General features: G+C 42.0%; 1 protein-coding gene and 1 non-coding gene across 3 annotated transcripts; both read right to left on the bottom strand.

The window, feature by feature from the left end:
- Nucleotides 1–1,100: 1,100 nt before the first annotated feature.
- PRMT1 (protein arginine methyltransferase 1) lies at nucleotides 1,101–19,164 on the bottom strand. 2 transcript variants are annotated; one of them, XM_073602190.1, is made up of 11 exons: nucleotides 18,958–19,164; nucleotides 13,143–13,196; nucleotides 9,411–9,512; nucleotides 9,164–9,319; nucleotides 7,674–7,737; nucleotides 7,452–7,594; nucleotides 6,435–6,522; nucleotides 4,658–4,773; nucleotides 4,247–4,397; nucleotides 2,824–2,945; nucleotides 1,101–1,996 (listed from the first exon to the last, which is right to left on the bottom strand). In XM_073602190.1, exons 1-11 carry the CDS (start codon nucleotides 18,985–18,987, stop codon nucleotides 1,913–1,915), a joined length of 1,110 nt encoding a protein of 369 aa, XP_073458291.1. In that variant the 5' UTR covers nucleotides 18,988–19,164; the 3' UTR covers nucleotides 1,101–1,912. The 2 variants fall into 2 exon arrangements, with proteins under 2 accessions (XP_073458291.1, XP_073458292.1); XM_073602191.1 differs by lacking the exon at nucleotides 13,143–13,196 and having other exon boundaries at nucleotides 18,958–19,162.
- On the bottom strand, nucleotides 11,425–11,555 carry LOC141111569 (small nucleolar RNA SNORA54). Its single transcript, XR_012236455.1, has one exon. It is a non-coding gene; the product is annotated as a small nucleolar RNA SNORA54 (small nucleolar RNA).
- Nucleotides 19,165–19,707: the final 543 nt, after the last annotated feature.

Here is a 19,707-nt window from a genome sequence, read left to right as displayed (position 1 = left end):
GAGTGTTTCAAAAAAACAGTCTCTAAACAAATCTCAGTTGCATGCCTGCACACAGAAGCCAAACAGTTATCAGGGCACCTTTTGTACTAGGAAAGTCATTACCAAAACCTGAATTGCAACTACTCAGTCACAGAAGTATATTTTTTAATGATCAAGGCATAGTTTAATCACATTTCATATGTGCTCAGGAGTGTAGCTCCACTACTGCAGTCACAAAATTACAAAGCAAATTAGGTGATTACAGTATTGCAAGAACCTTCATGACTCATGTTGCCAAGATTCATTTGACAATAACCCATAAAAGTTGCGCCTACAGACCCCACAGGATACAGTACTTGTCCAATAGCTTTGCTTGTAACTACGGCATTACATCAGCTTTTCAAAATTGTCCACTTCCAGGTCAATGTATTTCACATCTCTGCAGAATTGCAGTTGAATTAAATGCATGTTAGGACTATGAAAAACTAGCAATCCTGCAACAGGATCAACATAACAAAAAAATGCACTTACTCCAAAGCATTGCTCTTACTAGCCAAGCTGCAACCTCAGAGGCAAGACACGGCAGAGTTTGGGCCATAGAGGGGGCAATTCCATAAGAGTATGCGAGTTTAGTGAGCCTGTTGTAGCAGATCTGCTGCCAGTACAGGACCATTAGCGAGATGCCAGTTTTGAACATTTGACCTACTATGGAATCCACTATAAACCCAATGACGTTAAATTTGAAATTAAGGCAGCAGAAGACCAAAAATTCTAAAGCAGGTTTTCAGTTAGATCTTGTCAACATACAAATAAAATCCACACCAGTAGTGTAGTTATGTGCCTTCATTTTTAGTATTTTTCCTACCATACTGTTTTCATGGGGAGTTTTTTGCTCAGCTGCAGTAGATCTGCACCCAACACATTCTTGTGAATTTGAATGCAGGCAATCACTTATAAAATGCAAGCATCCTTACCCATGATTGGAGATAGACAAAAACAAATAAAATCTGACCACCACAAAAAATGGCTTGTGAAGTGAGCTTGCACACTAGTTATAACTTGGCAAGGTTGCCATTTTAAGCAAACAGCCTGAACATGTAAAAAAAAAAAAACACACCAAGTCACAGTTCAACTTTAATTTCATTATGAATGTAACCATATAAAAACCATAACTTATGAAAACAGTCACAATGAGCAACCTTTGAGAATTTGTAAAACAAAAACCCTTTCATGTAAAGGACATACAAAAAAAAAAAAAAGTTACAAAATGGCAGCGCCTAAGAAACAGTTCTTTCACCTACATTGTGTAGAGCACATCTGCTGTGGTCAAGTGGGACAGACTTTCCTTATAACCAGAAAAATTACCAATTTAAAGTCTACACTGCCAAGAAACATTCATCACCCTTGTTAGTGGGTTACTAAACAAGTTCCATATTGGCAGCAATGCTATTTTATTTTAGTGCCACGTGATGGCTCTCAAAGTCCAGAAAACACCACATGCTAGCAATTACTGTAAAGACAGTCATGATTATGAGTGGAGCAAAAAAGGTGATTCTAGGACCACTAAATTAATGGAATGGAGTAATACTTTAGTACACGGATGGCGCACAGGAACACAGAATACTTGCCAAGGCTAGTAAAACTCTGAACCTGTGGTAATGCCTTATAACAGCAGTCTTAGAAAATCCACTCTGGATCTTTATTTACAGATTAGAAGGTTGACCGAGGTTCCCTGAAAACCTCACAGGCATTTTCTGAAGGGTAAGTCCATGTCATTAGTGCAGCTGGGACATTCAGGACTGGTCAGGGATTCTAAAAGACCTGTCTGCACACAGGCTAGCAGAACAGGTTAAAAAGGTGTATGCTATATGTAAATAAAACCACACAGCTAAATGTATACATAATGGGTTTCATCAGGCCGGGCAGTTTTGTTTCAGCGCATTCTGTAGTCTGTAGAACATGAAAGCTCACAGAGCTGGCCTTTGAAGTCAATGTCGATGGTGAAGTCCAAGTCACGCTGGAGGGGAAAAAAAAAAAAAAAAAAAACACACACAGGTTGGTTAAAAGAAAAAACTGTTGTAAATGGAATGGAGCCAAATTAAAATGCACATTTTACATTCCCCAAATTTTTAGATACACCACATCAGGCATCAATAAAAGGCAGACCACTGTCCTATACAGACCACCAGTCCTGCCATTTAGCCGCCTCTTCCCCCAGTCATCAAAAGCAGAGTGGAGAGCTGGAGGCAGAACAGTTGTGAACAGAGGGTGGGGGAGCTGCTGGAGTTAACCAGCCTGTGATTCCACTCTGTCCTGCCTCCAGATCTCCTGTACACCTGTGCAAAGTTAGCAGAGTGAAGGGGTAGAGCTGCAGGGTGGGGGCAAAGGATTCTACTGTGACATTGCATGTCAAGGACCTGAGCTATTGCACAAATATGGCTTGGAACTCTGCTGGAAGAAATTTTAGCAACCAGACCTCTACATTTTAATTCAATACCCCTGCAGCATATGATCCTAACTCACATCAAATGTTCCATACACTGCTTTCCCAAAAACAGACTAATACTATTATGCATATGTCAACTTTTCACTAGTCGTACCCTGTAACCCATATCTATCTTCCTCCTAGGCAACATGTAAAAAAACATGTCACAGGATAGGCAGGGGAAGTGAAATGCAGGCTATGACAGCTTGGCTTCTATGGGGGAAAGGGGGTGGTTTGGAGGCACCCAATGGTGCCAACAGACTCTCAGGAGACAGACTTGAGATTGTGTTCACCAAATACAGATAAGTAATAGTACAATATGGCTGGCTGTGAAAGGCTGCTCTAAACACGTGACTTACATTGTTCTTGGCATTCGGCTTCATGCTTATCGTTCCAAAGATCTCTTCCCCAGTTTTAACAGTCAAATAATCTTCCATGTAAAAGACTGTCTGTTTCCAGTGAGTGTATGGAGACTCTGGGCCTAAAAATTGGAACAAGGTTCAATCCATTAAAATATTGAAAATGACAGCTGCTTAGATAAAATGCTCATTTTTACATTTCTCCTACCACAGCAACTATTTTTAAACTGCACAAAAGGTTACAGCATTTAGTTTAGCAATATTTGCTTTGAATAAAGGTCTATGCTCCCAATGTACACGTTCTTAGCAATGAGTCCAACTGCTTAAACATGCCAAGGGTCAAATTACCAGACTATTTTCTGCTAGTCTCAAAAGTTAATGTGGGGATGCTCTCAATTGGGAACAGCCAATTTACTCAGATCAGCACTCTAATGCCATTTTTAAACAACTTCAGGCAAAAATTCTGCCAAAGCATAAGTCAAGCATCTTGCAGTCCTAACTTCATAGAAGGAAAGCACAAGCATCGACCGGCTTAAGCAAAACCCATTATTACCCAATGCAGCTGCTCAAAAGAACAGACCGACATGGATGCTTTACAGATTGGGCCTAGTTCAACATACATTACATTTAACTCTAGGAAGCCAAGTTAATGTAAATATAAAATTTGATAGTTTTTATATGCAATTTCCGGTAGAGGACCTTTGTTAATGAATTTCTCATTATACTCTACAGTTCCCTGAACGCGACAGGTTTGGGGCCCTTTCACACTGATCAGTTTTTCAATTAAAGCAGAACAATGCATCCCTTTAAATTCTATGCAACGCTTCGCACTGATTGGGTGCAATTTTAATAGTCCTGCTTGCTGCATTTTTGGTGCATGTTAAAAACCGTAACCTCCCCAATGAAATTAATGGAAAACACAAAACTCACCCACAGTTGCATTTGATGCAATTTTGAGTCACATTTCACAGGCGCACGCTAGGTAATAAGCACCCAAAATACCCTGGAAATGCATCAAAAACGTGTGTTTTTACAATGGAGCATTGTGACAGCAGCTTCACTTTGCCTAAAATGAATTATATAGAAAGGGGTTGAAAAAGCTACAGAGGAAAAGTAAAGCCCATCAAAGAAATGAAACCAGGTTCTTGGAAACTTCAAGCACCACACAAGTGACGGAGTAGAAGCATGCCTGGCACAAAAGTCATGTTGACTTGTATCAGATTTCCTCCCAGGCAGATTATTCATGGGACTGCAGCCAATACACTGACAGAAGCTCTAGTCTAATGGTTTCAACACTCTGCAGCCAAGGTGTATCATCTGTACCCGAGTGACTAAAGGCAATTAGGATTGTTTTACTTTGTGTCCCCCAGACATTTAGCCTGGTATCACCAGAGGCATTTAAGGAAGAAGCACAACTGCTTACTTGTAGAGAAGCCTGTCCTCTTGTGGCAGCGTGTGAATTCTATGTTGAAATAAGCCACCAGAGCATGGATGTAATCATTTCGCTTTACTTGGAGGCAGAATGGAGAGGTGAAGCTGAGGTCATCAACCTTAACTGTGTAAATATCCACTTCCTAAAAAAAGAAAATGAATAAAGTCAACTTGTGAAGTGTTTAAGCTGCAGCACATGCCTAAAAACACAATGCCTGAAGAATAAACTTCCCTATAGCAGTCAATGAAAATGCAAAGTGTTTCAAGTGAAACACTGAAAAACACTCAAATAGGTTTTCACACAATTATGACAAAAAAAAAAAAAATTATATTCATCCACAACACTGATGAGGACATAGACATAGCAGGGAAGAGTAAAAAAAAAAACAATTTCAAAACATACCTTAATGAGACAGGAGTTTGACACTAGTTGCTTAGGATCAACCACATCAACAAGAGGTTCCTTGATGGCTACATCCTTGATACATGACATGTCAAATCCATAGACATTCTCCCACCCTGAAAGAAGACATTTACATAAGCAACCGAGATTTACACAACATTCATTTTGAAAAGCAGAAGAGCCACATTGAAAGGAAACAATCATTTGAAGAGCCCCTTGGCTGGGCATGGTGCTCCCGTGTTAGAAAAGATGGCAAAGTATTTTTATATTACTCAACTGCAGAAACTTAGCCATTTATTATTCTATTGGTTTTACAATGTTCCTTGATCAGGCGAGTCAAAACTCATGTGCCACACTCTAGATAAACAACCTCCCCCAGCCACTCATTCACACGTGGTGGCACATCAATGTACAGCCAGCCATACATGGATCAAAATTCAGGCCAATTGCTAGATTTGTGTACAACCAGCCTGTCTGTTTTTTCCCCAAAGCAATCATTGCCTCCTGCTATAGCCGGCAACAGAGATTGTATTCCGATGGCAGGGAAGGCTGTCAGAATACAATACCACAGCAGGAGGGATTCTCCTATCCACATGAAAAGGTGTGGATGGGGGTAGAGGCACTCTTGGTTTGAAACAAAAATACAAAATGTATAGGCTGCCTTACACAGAAGGAAAAACCCACACTCCTGTTCAATAACCACACATTCAACTGGACACTAACATGTTCTGCAAGCTTAACATTTTAAATTGGAAGAGCAGACAGGAAAAAAAAAAAAAAAAAAAAAAAAACCTTTTTACACATGAAAAAAAAAATAACACCAAGTACTATAACTTGTGAATACAAAAATATCCCCACATATGAACACATTAAAATCACCATTAAAAAAAACAAACAACTAAGTACATGGATATTACAATACTGTAGAGGCACTCAAAACAGAATCCATATCAATATTAAAAGATTATATGATCAGAAAATTTATATTAGTGGAAAACGATTACTATACTATTACTTTGGGAACCGGAGAGTGCTCATTCCTCGAATATCAGGATGGCCAAAAACATTCTTTGGAGTGGCAAATAGGGCAACTATTCAACTTTCAAAAAGCCCAGATAATTAAAAAATGGCCCAGTAAGGACAAACTGGAAGCTGCCATTAGACTTGCTTGGAATGCGAATGCTCCATACAGTCATGTTTATCCACTCTTATTTTGAGTCAGATACTGCAAAGCATGAGCATATCATGTGTGTCCACATGGCTGCTTGAGGCCACAGACTCATGAAGTATGGTGGAGGGCAGCCCCATAGCAAGCATCTGCATAAGTTAATGGCAGGTCCCATATCTCCAGCTTGACAAGTTCCTAAAAAAATGATTAGGTAAAGTTAGCCTACTGCAAACTTCAAAAAAGTACCTGCTCCAACATCTCCCAAGCCACAAATGGTTACATTTTAGCCGTTGCTGTATAAACCTAGTGCAGGATTAAGGTTTTTCTTAGCACGTTAGAAAGTGGTTTTGTTTGCAAAAGACAACTGGCAAGGAAATGGGGCACAGCGCACTGTATCAGGACAAAAACAGCAAAATCTTAGAAAGCCAATTTTATCAATGTCTTCTCCAATGTGATGGAACACAAATAAAAAGTCACAGTGCAAGAGCAGCCAGGCTACATTTTCCAGCAGTAGGATCAAGAACACTCCCAATTTATGTTAGAAACATGTAACTTGTTATACAATTCCTTTGAATGAAAATGCTACAAGATGAAGTGTTTTGTACTTACAGTGAATCTTGTAGTCTTTGTACTGTCTATCTTCTATAGCAGTCACATAAAGTGTTGCACGATCAGGAAATATAAGCCCATCAGGTGTCTGAATAAAAAACAGATTAGACCAGTTACAGTTTAGAATTTAAAAAGTAATCAGTAGTAATTTCCAACATGCAGAATACAATTATGAAATGAATCTGCCTAGTTTAGCACTTCAGCTTCAACCTGTCCAGTGAAATTACCTAGGAAGCAAGAATGCTAAACTGAAAAGCGATGCTCATGATTCCGTTCAAAAACTTACATTTTCTGCTAGGTTTTTAACATGAACTGTTAAGGACAATTCAGTTTGTTGCAGGCTGGCAAATTGAGATGGGAATTTGTTTTTATTTGACTTGCGTCATCCTTCCATGTGCTCCTTGCTGTTAAGTGCCGTTGTACTGTTTGGTTATTTGGGGTGTGTGTGTGTGTGTGTGTGTGGGGGGGGGGGGGGGTTGGGGGAAGAGATGACACCTTTGCTGCCATTGTGCGATTTTCTGGATGTCCAGTGCGCCCATGTACCTTGGAGGGGTGGGGCCACTCCAGGCAAACCTGCCCTTAATCTATCCATTACTATATATGTGCTCTTACTATGGAGAATCTCAATTTATATAGTTAGGACTGCAGATACTGGGATGCCTAGTCATGGCCTCTGCAGCTTACGCACGTATCTGAAAACTAAACCTCTGTTTTTAACATGAAAGACAGGACAAAGCGGTTTGTTGAAGGCTGGCAAGTTGAAGCTGGAAATTTGTTTTTGATTGACATGTCTCGCCCATCCATGTGCTCCTTGCTGTTAAGGCCAGTTAAAGGTTGGGGCAGTTGCCATTTCTATGTCTTTAACCTAAGGCTGTCACCAGCATGCAACATACGCCACAAATCCAACCAGTTACATTTGAGACTGCTTTTAAAAAAAAAAAAAAAAAAACACATAAGGAAAACCAAAAAAAAAAAAAAAATTACAACCACATCATGAAGTATATTTTACATGCTTACCAGCCATTTATCCCGCGCATAAATAACGGTGTTGAGCATGGATTCATAGAACAGACAATATCCCATCCATTCACTGATTATTATGTCAACTTTTTCGACTGGCAGTTCCACCTCCTCCACCTTGCCCTTGATTATTGTTACAACTGTGAAAAGCAGCATCATGTAAGATTGCATACAGACAGGAAGACATACTGAATAAATCCTAACAAGCATACAACATACCATGATCTAGCTTGTTTGCCTTCACAATCTTGATGGCGTAGTCTGAAATACTTGAGCACTCAATCTGAAAAAAAAAAAAAAAAAAAACACAGCTTAAAAAACAAAAAAAAAAAAAAAAAAAACACAAACTGAACATAATTAAGCGACTTAACTTGGAGCCTCTAAACCTGTAACACTGAAGGTACCTTTCATGAATTCAGCCCTTTGCAAGGATGTATCCCATTATCAAAATATTTAAATAAATCCAAGACTAAACTGGTTTAATATAAAAAAAAAAAAAAAAAAAAAAAAAAAAACACTTTAGTGTCACTAGTAAAATAGCATTTTTAGCATACCCAGCTACACCACATTAAATGACTTGTCTGGACCAGCTAAATTAAACACAATTTCCTGGTGTTCCACCTAAAAGGGGTTGTAAAGGCAGGTTTTTTTTATCTTTATGCATTCTATGCATGAAGATAAAACACCTTGTGTGTGCAGCAGCTGCCCCAACACCCACTAATACTTATTCGTGGACAGAGGGACCTCAGGTGTCTTAGCCGTCCGAGATTCTCCTTCACGATTGGCTGAGAGACAGCAGCGGCGCCACTGGCTCCCGCTGCTATCAAAGTCAGCTAGTCAATCAGGGGAGTGGGGGAGGGGCCAGGCTCAGCTTCTGAATGGACACAGGGAGCTGCGACTCAGCTTGGGTGCCCCCATAGCAATCTGCTTGCTGTGGGGGCACTGAACAGGAGGGAGGGGCCAGGAGCACTGAAGAAGTACCTGAGAAGAGTAGGATCTGGACTGCTCTGTGCAAATCCACTGCAACAGGCAAGTATAACATGTTTGTAAAGGCCTTTTTCCTATAAAAATAATCACTTTAAAGTCTGAAAACAATCACTACTGCATGAAAAAAGTGCCCCCCCCCCCCCCAATACTGTTCCCAAATAAGTGAGAAGCAGAAAGATTGAAAGACTTCTTCCCCAGTCTCCCATGTATATCTTAAATCCAGGGGTGTGCAGTTTCAAGCACTTCTGGGTTCACAGATACTAGCAAGTTCCATGCAAAAAAGTTGCCTGAAATGTTTGAAGTTTTGGCACTTATGTTCACTCCCATAGGTTCTAGGCAGATTGAGATAGATTCTTACCGTTCCAAAAGAACGTCAAAACACTTGAGACGCATCCTACACTTTTTTAAAACCATGTACATACATCGCAGAAGTAAGCAATCCCCAATTTAAAGCATGGAGTCAATTCTAGACTAGCTGGGTGCACTGAAAACTGGCCATATTTCTTAGGCAAGCATGCAACATCCCAGTTTAGAGCCAATTCCCAAAGTATCCACACATAGGATGAGCATGTGCATGTAGACAGGGCAGCACTTTCAGACTATTAACTCCATCCTGACGACCAACATTCCCCAAGATGAGTAAGGCTAGACTACCATTTGCTCCAACCCACCTACTGGAAAAAAAAAAAAAAAAAAAAAAAAAGTATAAAACCATTCCTTACCCCAATTACTTTTTTTGCCCCAGCCTTAGCTGCAAACATGCAGAGGATTCCGGTTCCACTTCCTACATCCAGGACAACTTTGTCCTTGAACAAGTGTCTGTTGTGAAACATTGAGTTTCGATAAGTCAGTGTCCGAACTTCATCCTTCAACATTTCCTGCAAAAAAATAAAATAAAAAATGTTGTTCTGCAATTATCTTCTAACCACCAACAGGGCCTAACAAAAAAGGTAAAGGCTTGACACTTACCTCGTGGATACCAAAGTGCGCATATGAATCAAAGTAGTAGTCTTTAGAAGTCATCTCTTCAGCTGATGGTTTGACGGTGCTCTCTGGTTGGGTACCGGAAACCTAGAAGACAAGAGTAAGACAAAATTACATCCATGTATTTCAGAAAGAACACAAGTAGCAAGTCAAACATTTTGCTTATAAACGCGCAAGGCGCTTGAATGTAGGTCAAGACTCCTCAGACTGAGGCCACACATGCGATCATTTAAAAATGTTGAAATAATGGAACCTGCTATTGCTGATTTGCATTTAAAAGGTATACCCAACAGGTCTGGCATCCTCTTGCTTAATGCTTCACAGACTCATCACCAGGTGTTTAGACAATTCATGGTCTACACCAGGCCTACTCAGCCAGGATTCCTCCCAGTGGTTGCTAGGGGGTCCTTGAGCAGTGAGCAATGACAGACTAATCTCTCCCCTACAATGACTTAAAGGGGACAATTTTTGCCACTGACATGCAATGTAGGGGTCACTTCTACACTACTACTGCCAGTGTTTACTGGCCACCATTTTTTATTAGTGCATACACCTAAGGTGTGCTGTAAAATCAGGTCTGGGGGGCCGATATTCTGGGGGTGCCATATTCTTTACTAATAAACATTTCAGCCTACTGATGCATACTATTTTACTGTAAAATGTGGACTGTTTTAACAGAGACCTTAATTTTGAGTGTTTCTGCGGGGCAACAGGGTGAGAAAGGTTGACCACCACGTGTCAGCAACTGAAGACTTCAACTAACTATTCTACAACTACCTATTCTACTTGTACTCTGAGTGGCTGACAGATTTTAATTCGGTATTGCAGTTAAAACATATCTAAACTGCACGTATATTTCTGGTATATTAGAATTTATGAATCAGGATTAATGAATTGATAGATTCTCTGCAGGTCAGGTGAATGATGATCAGAAATGGGGATTTGTTATGACCTAGATTAGGTTTCCCCAATTGTTAGAAATAAATGCACAAAGAAACTTGTACTGAAGTATGAAGGCTGCCATCTCTTCCTGGAAGGTAGTTGCTTAGCTGTCCAAGATCAAGTCACCGACCCAGAACTCCAGATCTGCACACATCTCGACAACCAGACCAGTGTGACAACCACACCACAAGCCAATCCCAGGAAAGATCAGGAACCTGCAATCTGCAAATACCTCTAGCTTCATATATTGCATTTACCCAAATGGAAACTGCTGTACCAAGTGCTGAGCACCCCAAAGTTATAAATGTGACCCCTTCAATCTTACGCTATCCATGAACAACTGCAGTATTATAAGCCAACTTTACATTAAATTATATCCCAACTTTAAAAAAATGTACATCCAGCTAAAACGTCGTTTTTCATATATTTGGGAAGAATTTGAACTCCAGGCAGGTTTTTGCTGCCATGTGTAGTGGTGTTAGAGATTCGTCCTCACTTCCTGTCCTGCAAGCGGTGGTTTACCAGACAGCAAGGGAAAAAAAACACCATATGCATTTTTAGCAGGGGGAATGCTAGAATAGAACCCCCATATTTTTATTTCTGTGTCCCCTTTGCAGATAATTCTTCAATTCCTGTCTGGCGCAACCATTGTTGGTACACAAGTGAGGGTAAACCTGAGTTCCACAGTAACAACCCACCAGCAATTAGAACCCTCCACTAACCAAAAGTTTTTGGCTCAACACGCTAAAAATTCAGCTGACAAGCAAGCTATTTATGAGAGCAGACTGCAGTTCCCTTAACTTCTTGAAGACCAGGTTATTCTGGCGCTAACAAATTTAAATTAGCATTTTTTGCTAGAAAATTACTTCTAACCCCCACACAGTATATTTTTTAGCAGATAGGGAACAAAATGGCGATCGTTGCAAGGTATTTGCGCAGCGGTTTTGCAAACAATTTGTTGGAAAAAAGACTTTAAGGAGTTAAAAACAATATATATACCCCAATTTTTCTGTAAAGTGTGAAAGACGACATTACGCCAAATACATAAATCTCTTTTTCATGTCCCTGGTCTCTAGGGGAGATGACAGGACAGTACCTGCCACATGCACCCCCCAACCAGTTATAATCTAGCACTGGAATGGAACTCACAGCCAGAAGAGAGCTGGAAGCAAGTTACGTACAGTGCAGAAACACAGATATCAAACATGTCACGCTTTAAAACTGCACATGCTCGAGGAATGGCGACAAACTACAGTACTTAATCTCTAAAGGTGGCACTTTAAAACACCTTTACATATTATCTGTTTAAAGTTAGAGGTCTAGCACTAGAATTCTTGCCTTCTCTCTAATGTTTGCGATACCTCACATGTGGTGCAAAGTTTATGTGTGGGCGACTTATGTATGCGTTATATGCTGTGTGTGAGCACAGAGGGATGAGGTGCGTTACATTATTTTTACACAGTCCCTTTAATGTTATCACTTTTATTCCAATTGCAAGGAATGAAAATATTCATTGTGATCAAAATAAGGATGACAGGTCCTCTTTATGAACCGTTAAAAGCAAAAGATCAAAAATCTCTTGCCAAAAAAACCTTGTTTACTTCGACCCTGGACCGGTAGGGAAGTCATGTTGCACCAGTCCTCCAAGGTCATAGAGAGGATCAAAGCAGATATACTCTTTGATCACCTGTGTGACCAGCAGAGAAACAGCATCCCCTCCTGCTTCTGAACACGCTCCAGCGGCTCATGAGCCGCTCGGAACACTTTCAAGAGAAAGCCAGCCTCCAAAAAATAAAAATAAAAAAAATTACCAGGTTATGGCTAATATATTTAGCCATAATCCCAGCAAACCACTTGCAAGCCGCAACTTATATATACATATTGTGGTTGGCAAGTGATTAATTAGGAAAAAATCAGCCCCATAAATTATAAACCGGTCTACAATTCAAATGAGGAAGACTCACTATTTTTCTGCAGTCTCATTACTTTACACATTCAGGTAGTTGCATATAATGCACATATTTCATAGTCAGGTTGGCCAATACTTTAAAGGGAACCTGTCGCTGTTGACATTCTGTGGCACCATTTAAAGTGTACCATCTTATCCTGAAGAAAGTAGTCTGTGGACCCCAGGAGCTCCCAACCCGAGGTAGTTTGCAAATCTTGAGTGGGACTCGAAGTTTCATTACACCCACAAGGCACTGAAAGCTTTCACCAGCTACAGAGGCTTGCACATTGCATTAGAGAATACAGATGTAGGGCAGCAAGTGTAAGCTCTGCAATGTAGTTCCAGGATTATTTTCATCAGGAAAAAAGTTACATGCAGACACCTATTTGTCCACTGACAATATTAAAGCAGACCTCCAAACAAACAGTATTTTACTTGTCAATAGATTATGTCCTGTTCTGCGATTCACACTTCTCTGCCACATTTGCACAGCCAGGTATAAGACACTTACACTTGGAGTAAACCGTAAACTTTCCAGCTGTAGCTTACTTATTGCATTCTTTATCAGCACACTGCTGATCCACCACTGCCCAACACAGAGGAAGGTGACAGGGAGCTGTAAAGCTGAACCAAATATACCAGAAGACTTGTCTACCTGGTTATGCTATGTGACAGCCATACAAAGACTAGAGGATGGTATGAAGTAGATCCTTGGCAGGTAAAAGTTCACACATTTCTTTCAACTGTGTATTTGTCTGCCTGTAGTACTGCTTTAATATGAACAGTGGCAGGTTCCCTTTAATCAGCAGTGTAGAAAGGATATTTACATCTTCCATTGCAGGCGACAGGCTCATTCCATTGGCCAACTTGGCTACAAAGCTCTAGGAAAAAGTAATGAGACAACGCATTAGTTTTATGTCTTATAACTGAATGCCATTCATGTAGGTGGAGCAGAATGTGTACATGATGAATCACACACCTACAGAGTGAACCATGCTGAGAACACGTGGCTGATCATTCAGAAGACCCACAGGAAATTTGTGCTAACAGCTCTACTCTCATAGAAACAAAGGGCAGGAAGATGCCTTGCTCTTAGAGCTGTCCCAGTACTACAACTCCCAACTGAAAACCTAAAACCGAGAGCAAAGCTTACTTAGAAATTCAGTTTTTGAATGTAGAATACATTCTTCTGTACACCATACTAAAACCAAACCGGCAGATGTGACTGAGAGCAAGTTGTTCAACTAGAATCTTCACCCCGATTAAAACACATTCATGTCAGGAGCCAAGTTAGGATAATACTTTATATTTGTAACTTTCCAATTCTTACCATCGATAGAAAATCAGCTGCTTACCACATTCACTTACCCACAGGTCTCCCACATTTTAATGCAACTACACCCAGGGCCCGTTCACACTAGAAGGCAGTGTGGGAAACTCTCATCCCGTGCACGTTTACTGCACCTTTCAAAAACGCACCGCGGTTGCAATTTGCAGTGCATGTCAATAACTTAGACTTTTTTCACAAGTCAAACACAGCGTGTTTGCCCACACCAGATCACATGGTACAAAAGTACAAAGTGGTGCCATAAATGTACATCAAGCTGTGCATGCACAGCTGAGTGTACAATACCACTGACAGGCTGTGAGTAGAATTTATAACTGAGGAGATTAGGCTCATAGAAACTACCCGAGTTTTATTAAAATGCGAGTTTAGTTCTGGTTTCACATGAATTTTTGGGTAGTCCATTTTTTTCTGACTGTGGAAAATGCAATATAGCATGTGGGAACCCACGTCACCTATAAGAATGTAAATGAAACATCTGCTAGCATCAGATTTGCTTGGGGGCTTAAGGGCTGAAGAACCGCATGTCCTCCTAGCACCATAAAAAGAAACACTTAAGAACCAGGCAGTAAAAAGGACTTCAGAAGGCAACATATATGCCTACTTCTGTGGCATTTCTACAGATAATGTTGAAAATAGAAAGCAATAAAACCCTTAGACCAATAAAGGCTATATCCTTAAAGCACCAATAAGACCAGTTTAAAAGACTGGTTCCCCCCACCCCCAACATTTAACTCAAATCTATAAAAGTTTATGCCAGAATACCATTTTAAAAAGTACCTGTCAAAAAAAAAAAAAAAAAAATCCCTTGCCGGTCCCTTAAATTTTTCTCCACAGATTTGCTGGCATCCAACACTTGCGGGAGTTTTGTATTCCTGTCTTACCCCTTCTAGTGTTCCACCTGCCAGCACCACGTCATTACAGGACCTCAGCGAATGGGTGGAACCACAAACAACGTGGGACCCATCACTCCCAAAGTGGCACAGTCTGAAGATCCTAAAGCTTATGTGGTTCTTGAGTGAAGGTCCGAAGCAAGGACAGTGGGGCCAGTTAATGCCAATTCTTTACAGGGTTTAATTTACACCAGTTTTAGTTTGACCACTTTTCACACACCACTTTGCCCTGCAATGCACATGTGTGCTACACAGCCCAGCAAAACTAATAAGCTGAACCACCAGTCTAGGGCTGGCTACATTTGCCAAGCAACTAGGTTGCAGCACATGTGCATTTGAGGAGTGTTGGTGTGCAATTCACAATGAAGTGCCACCACAGCATGTTAAAGGATAAGTTCATTTGTAAAAAATAAATGCACATTTTTGCAGGTAAAAAGAATGCATTTTTTTCTAGGAGCCTGCAAAGCATTGCACCCATGATCAGCGGATCCTGGGTGCAATGTGGGACTTCTGCAGACTGCCAGTGTAAGCCATCTGCTCATACAAGCAGCCAGTTACACAATGATAGGAACAATGAACTACCTAGATCGCGCAACAGCGCCCTGGTGTTCATGAACTACAAGCTAACAGCCGCAAAGGCTGTCAAGTACTTGTAGTTCTCCCATTCACAGAAATCTGAATGATGTTGCTGTGTCGGCGGAGTCCAGCACAACCCTTTTTTTTTTTTTTTTTTTTAAATTGTGACAGTGAGTTCAGGGAGAAGATCCCCGGTTCACTGTCACTAGAGGCGACAGGTCGGGGAGCAGATGCAGCAGTGGAAATTACATGTTCCATCTGTTTTTCTAGGTAGTTCTATATACCTTAACTGTAAGGCCATGGTGAGAACAGCACCATAACATGAATCTTCTGTAAGGTTGCTCACAAAGACAATAAGTGTCCCACATTTATGGTTTAGACATCATGCAGCCACTGGCCCTTTTAATACAAGAAAAAATGCTGTCTGAAACTACTATAGCAGTATTTTGTTTAAAAGACTGGTGACCCCACCAGTCAAGTAGCTGGGCAACCATCTGCACGTCGCCAGCTTCCCGGTGCCAAAGGACAGGAAGATCTTCAAGCCAGGTGGTGACTGCCAGCCTGAAGATTTTAAAGATTTGGAGAAAAGGCAAGCAAAAATAAAAGTATCTTCAGACTATATAATTAAAATCCCTATTCCAGATTAGATATCATCCCTCTCCTACCCACCTTACTCAGAATTTGTTTCTTACCTGCTGAACGTTTTACTCAAGATTATGCTACCTCTCAGGTGCAATTTCTGGGTGCAGGGGACTACTAATCTAGGTCTGCGGATGGTCTCTGGACAGCTTTGCTGCCCAACCCCCTCCCCAGACTCCAATGTCATTCCCCTTCTGAAACCTAGCAGATGGACAGACAATAGGAACTGTCCACATTGCAGAGGCAGTGACATGGTCACCCAAAGAAGGACCCCAAGGTAAGCAGATAGAGGAAACTTGGGAACAGAGCATCAAACCACCACAACCAAGTACAAATGGCATTTAGATTGTTTTCTTCCAGTGGTCAGTTGGGGTTAATTTAATCCCAGAGATAAGTTTTAAAGCGCATTTAATAGTGAGGCAATGGGATTGATTCACTAAAAGGAGACACTAATGCTAACTGATCAAAATAAAACTATTCAACACCCAATCACGTGAAAATCCAGTTTCTTCATTTCCCTTACAAATTCTTTGGGTTTGCTGAGTAAATTTAAACTGCTGGGGGAGAATTACATGAACACAATGGACTTGATCTAGAAGTGGTTATACAGGTTGGATAGCTGATAAGCTTAAAGCAGTGCTCCGTCCAAAAGCCAAAGTTCCTGTTTGTACATCTCCCATTTTTTGGGGGAGGGAGGAAATTTCCCACCTCAGATCACCACGGCAATCAGTCGGAAACTCATCTCCCCGGCTTGTGGATGCGCAGTAGGAAACCATCTGTGAAGCTGTAACACCTCACTTCCTGTTTCCCTTACTTGCTATGGCAGCACCCAATGCCACGCGATGATTCGGTTTGGGTGAGGACATTGTGTACAGTTGCAGTGCGGTCCCATTCATTTGAAAGGAGGATATAGTTCCAGCTACAGCCATGACGCAAAGCATTGTGGCATGTGTACATCCCCCCACTCTTGCCTCTGCAGCGAATGGGGGAGCAGTTAAGGGGCAGTAAACATGGTTTACCATGAGGTTTTACTGCCCCTCAATTGCACCTGTAAACAAGCCAATACTGAACACAGGAGGTTGCTCACTGTGCACGGACCCATTCAGGACACTCTGCTTTCATTGAGAAAATGCAAAGTGCTTTGGTTGGATGAGCTGGAGAAACATGTTGGTGATGTCATGATCCCCACCTCGTTCACAGAACACTTTGCATGTATGCAAGGATTCCCAGAACTGCCCCTGTGCCAAGTGAGGGGCCTTTTGTGCTCAGTAAGCATCAGGGCTGATGAACATCACTGCCCAAGTTATTTTCAACTTCCATGGGGATCCCACAGGTACGGCACACCCATACTTAGGCTAGGTTCCCATATGTGAGCAATGATGCTCCTGGCCCACAGGCAAAATTAACTGTTCATTAAACATGGGTGCAATTCTAGCATTATGCAACACATTTTTAAAAGAAGTCTCAGTGACTTCTTTCCTTGCAGGTACAGCAGCCCATTCAAATGAATGGGCTGCTATACTTGAAACGTGCATGTACAAGTGTGAAGACTTATATTGGCCCAAGCTAAAACAACGCAAGACTATTCATAAATCTTCAGATTTAAAGTGGCATTGAACCCAAAAGCAATTATATTGCAGGTTACCGATTCTTTGATGTAAAGGATGTATTTTTTTAGCCCCTTCCTATCATCACTTGGTGAACTGGCCAGTAAAGCCTGGTACACACGATGAGAATATCAGATGAATTCTTGTTTTTGCATGCTAGTCTCATATCAAAAAGGAACAGGTTACATAAAGTTAAATTGTAGTGCAGCAGAAATAAACTTTGGAAGTGACGTAATGCATTAATGTCCGAGCATGTGTGGTCTTGGTCACAAATTCTCATACAAATACTATACTAACTACATGAAAAACATTCTAGAAAAATGTGTATTGTCTGAAAGCGGTATTTTTCACCCAATTTTCTCTGTGTGTACTAGGTATTAGTCTTAACATAGTAAGCTGTCCTACAAAATGTGACAGTGTTGAGTAAACGTTTATTGCTTCTTGGGGTGCCTACAATGATCAGGTTAAATGCAAAACCTTTATCACAAAAAAAAAAAAAAAAAACTACTGTACGCTGTAATAAAGCGAGGGCTGGGGTTTGGCTTCAATTTGTTGGTGTATGTAAATCTGCTAGTACAGCTAAGGCCCCTTTCAGATGGTGCAAACCCCACCAAGCGGATCCACCTGCTCAGTGGGGGATCTGTCCGCTGATTCTCCACCAAGCAGGCAGGTCACAGGACCGCTAATACAGAGCAGACACGACCTGCAGTTCTCTATGGGGCAGAACAGATGCCCATCGGTCTGTTCTTGGCAGACGGGTGTAAACAGACACATCCATCTACATCCATCTCCCCATAGAGAGCAATGGGTGGTCCGATCAAGCCTGTCTGAAAAACAGACCTGATCGGTCCACTTGTGTGAAAAGGAGCCTAACACCCCCCCCCCCCCCCCCGACTGACATGGGTGCTGTGCAAAATGTGCCCCACCATCCAGAGCGGGGGCAAGCTAATACAAGGTGGAGTGTTACTGGCCAGATCACCAGGTGATAACATGGGGAAAAAAAAAAAAATCTAAAAATAAAACTAATGCAGCCACCACACCTAATGATTGGTATGCTGCAATATATGCCATTAAGTAACCCATTGGCTTCTAGAAGCAAGCACGTGTGTGAAGGCCCATCTACTCCCAGAGGCCGGCAAATCACTTGGATCATTCTAAAAGAAAATGGGGGGGATATATATAACACACACAGGAGGAATGTGATATTAGATCCCCGGTAATATACGGAGAATTGATGAGGATAGGCCGCTGTGTAGCGGCACAAAGGCCCGGATTCGCCATGCACATCCCACGTGGGGGGACTCTAGCACAAGGCAGCCCTTTGTACGGCCGGCATGTGGGCGGAGCCAAGAACGCCGGACAAAGCGAGCCCCACTGAATACGGGGCGCACGGCGCGAGAAACACGCGGGCGCGTGACGTCAGCACCAGGGCCTGGTCACACCGCTAAGCCCGCATCTCCTACACGCACAGCTCTACATCCGGGGCCCTTCAGACAACGGGGCCTACCCGACCCGTACCTCGCCGCCGAATGAATTACACAGAAAGGCGACCCTTCCCTCTCTCCCCCCCCCTATATTTTACCTCCATGTTACAGGTGCTCGCTTCCGCCATGTTGCCAGCGTCGAGTCTCTCTCGCCTCCTACACGCCACGCAGTTCGAAGCCTATGAATGGAAGATAGGCTTCCGGAGAGAGAACTGCGACATGCGGTGAGGCCCGGCTCTATATGAATCCTCGGAAAGCTCCGCCCACCGCTGCAATCGCCTGGCGCGCTTCACGCTCCTATCACAGCCAATGGGGAGAGGCTGAATACGGGGGCGGGGTTCCGGCACACACTATGGTTTGATTGGATGTAACCGCTAAATCTTAGTCATTCACTAAGGGGAAGGGAAACGCCCCTTCACGGCGATAGGCTGGTCTGTCAAGACGCAGCGTCCTGAAGTGATATAATGGAGGCTGCGGTCACTGGGCTCCAGTCTGAACTCTGAAGATGCGGGAAACTGATGAGAAGAGCGCTCAAAACACTATTATATTTGCGAATGTATTAAATATAATAAATAAATCATTATTCATTGTTTTCAGTCTATTTTGTGATATATTAGGCCTAAGACTAGCACATTTCTGTGTGTGGGGAATGCACACTAAGTCTGCTGTGCTTTAGCAAGGGTGCCGTTACTTAACCACTTCCCACCCGCCGGCTGTCAAATGATGGCTGGGCGGCGCGACTCTCGTTCTGGGTGGACGTCATATGATGGCCCTCCAGAACGATCGCTCTTGCGTGCCTGTGGGGGTGCGCATCGCGGCGATCGTTGTTGCGGTGTGGCAGTCTGACA

The sequence above is a fragment of the Aquarana catesbeiana genome, linkage group LG10 (assembly GCF_042186555.1).
Source record: "Aquarana catesbeiana isolate 2022-GZ linkage group LG10, ASM4218655v1, whole genome shotgun sequence".
Lineage (NCBI taxonomy): Eukaryota > Metazoa > Chordata > Amphibia > Anura > Ranidae > Aquarana > Aquarana catesbeiana.
Note: the sequence above shows the minus strand (reverse complement) of the source record. Positions and strands in the feature narration are given on the sequence as shown.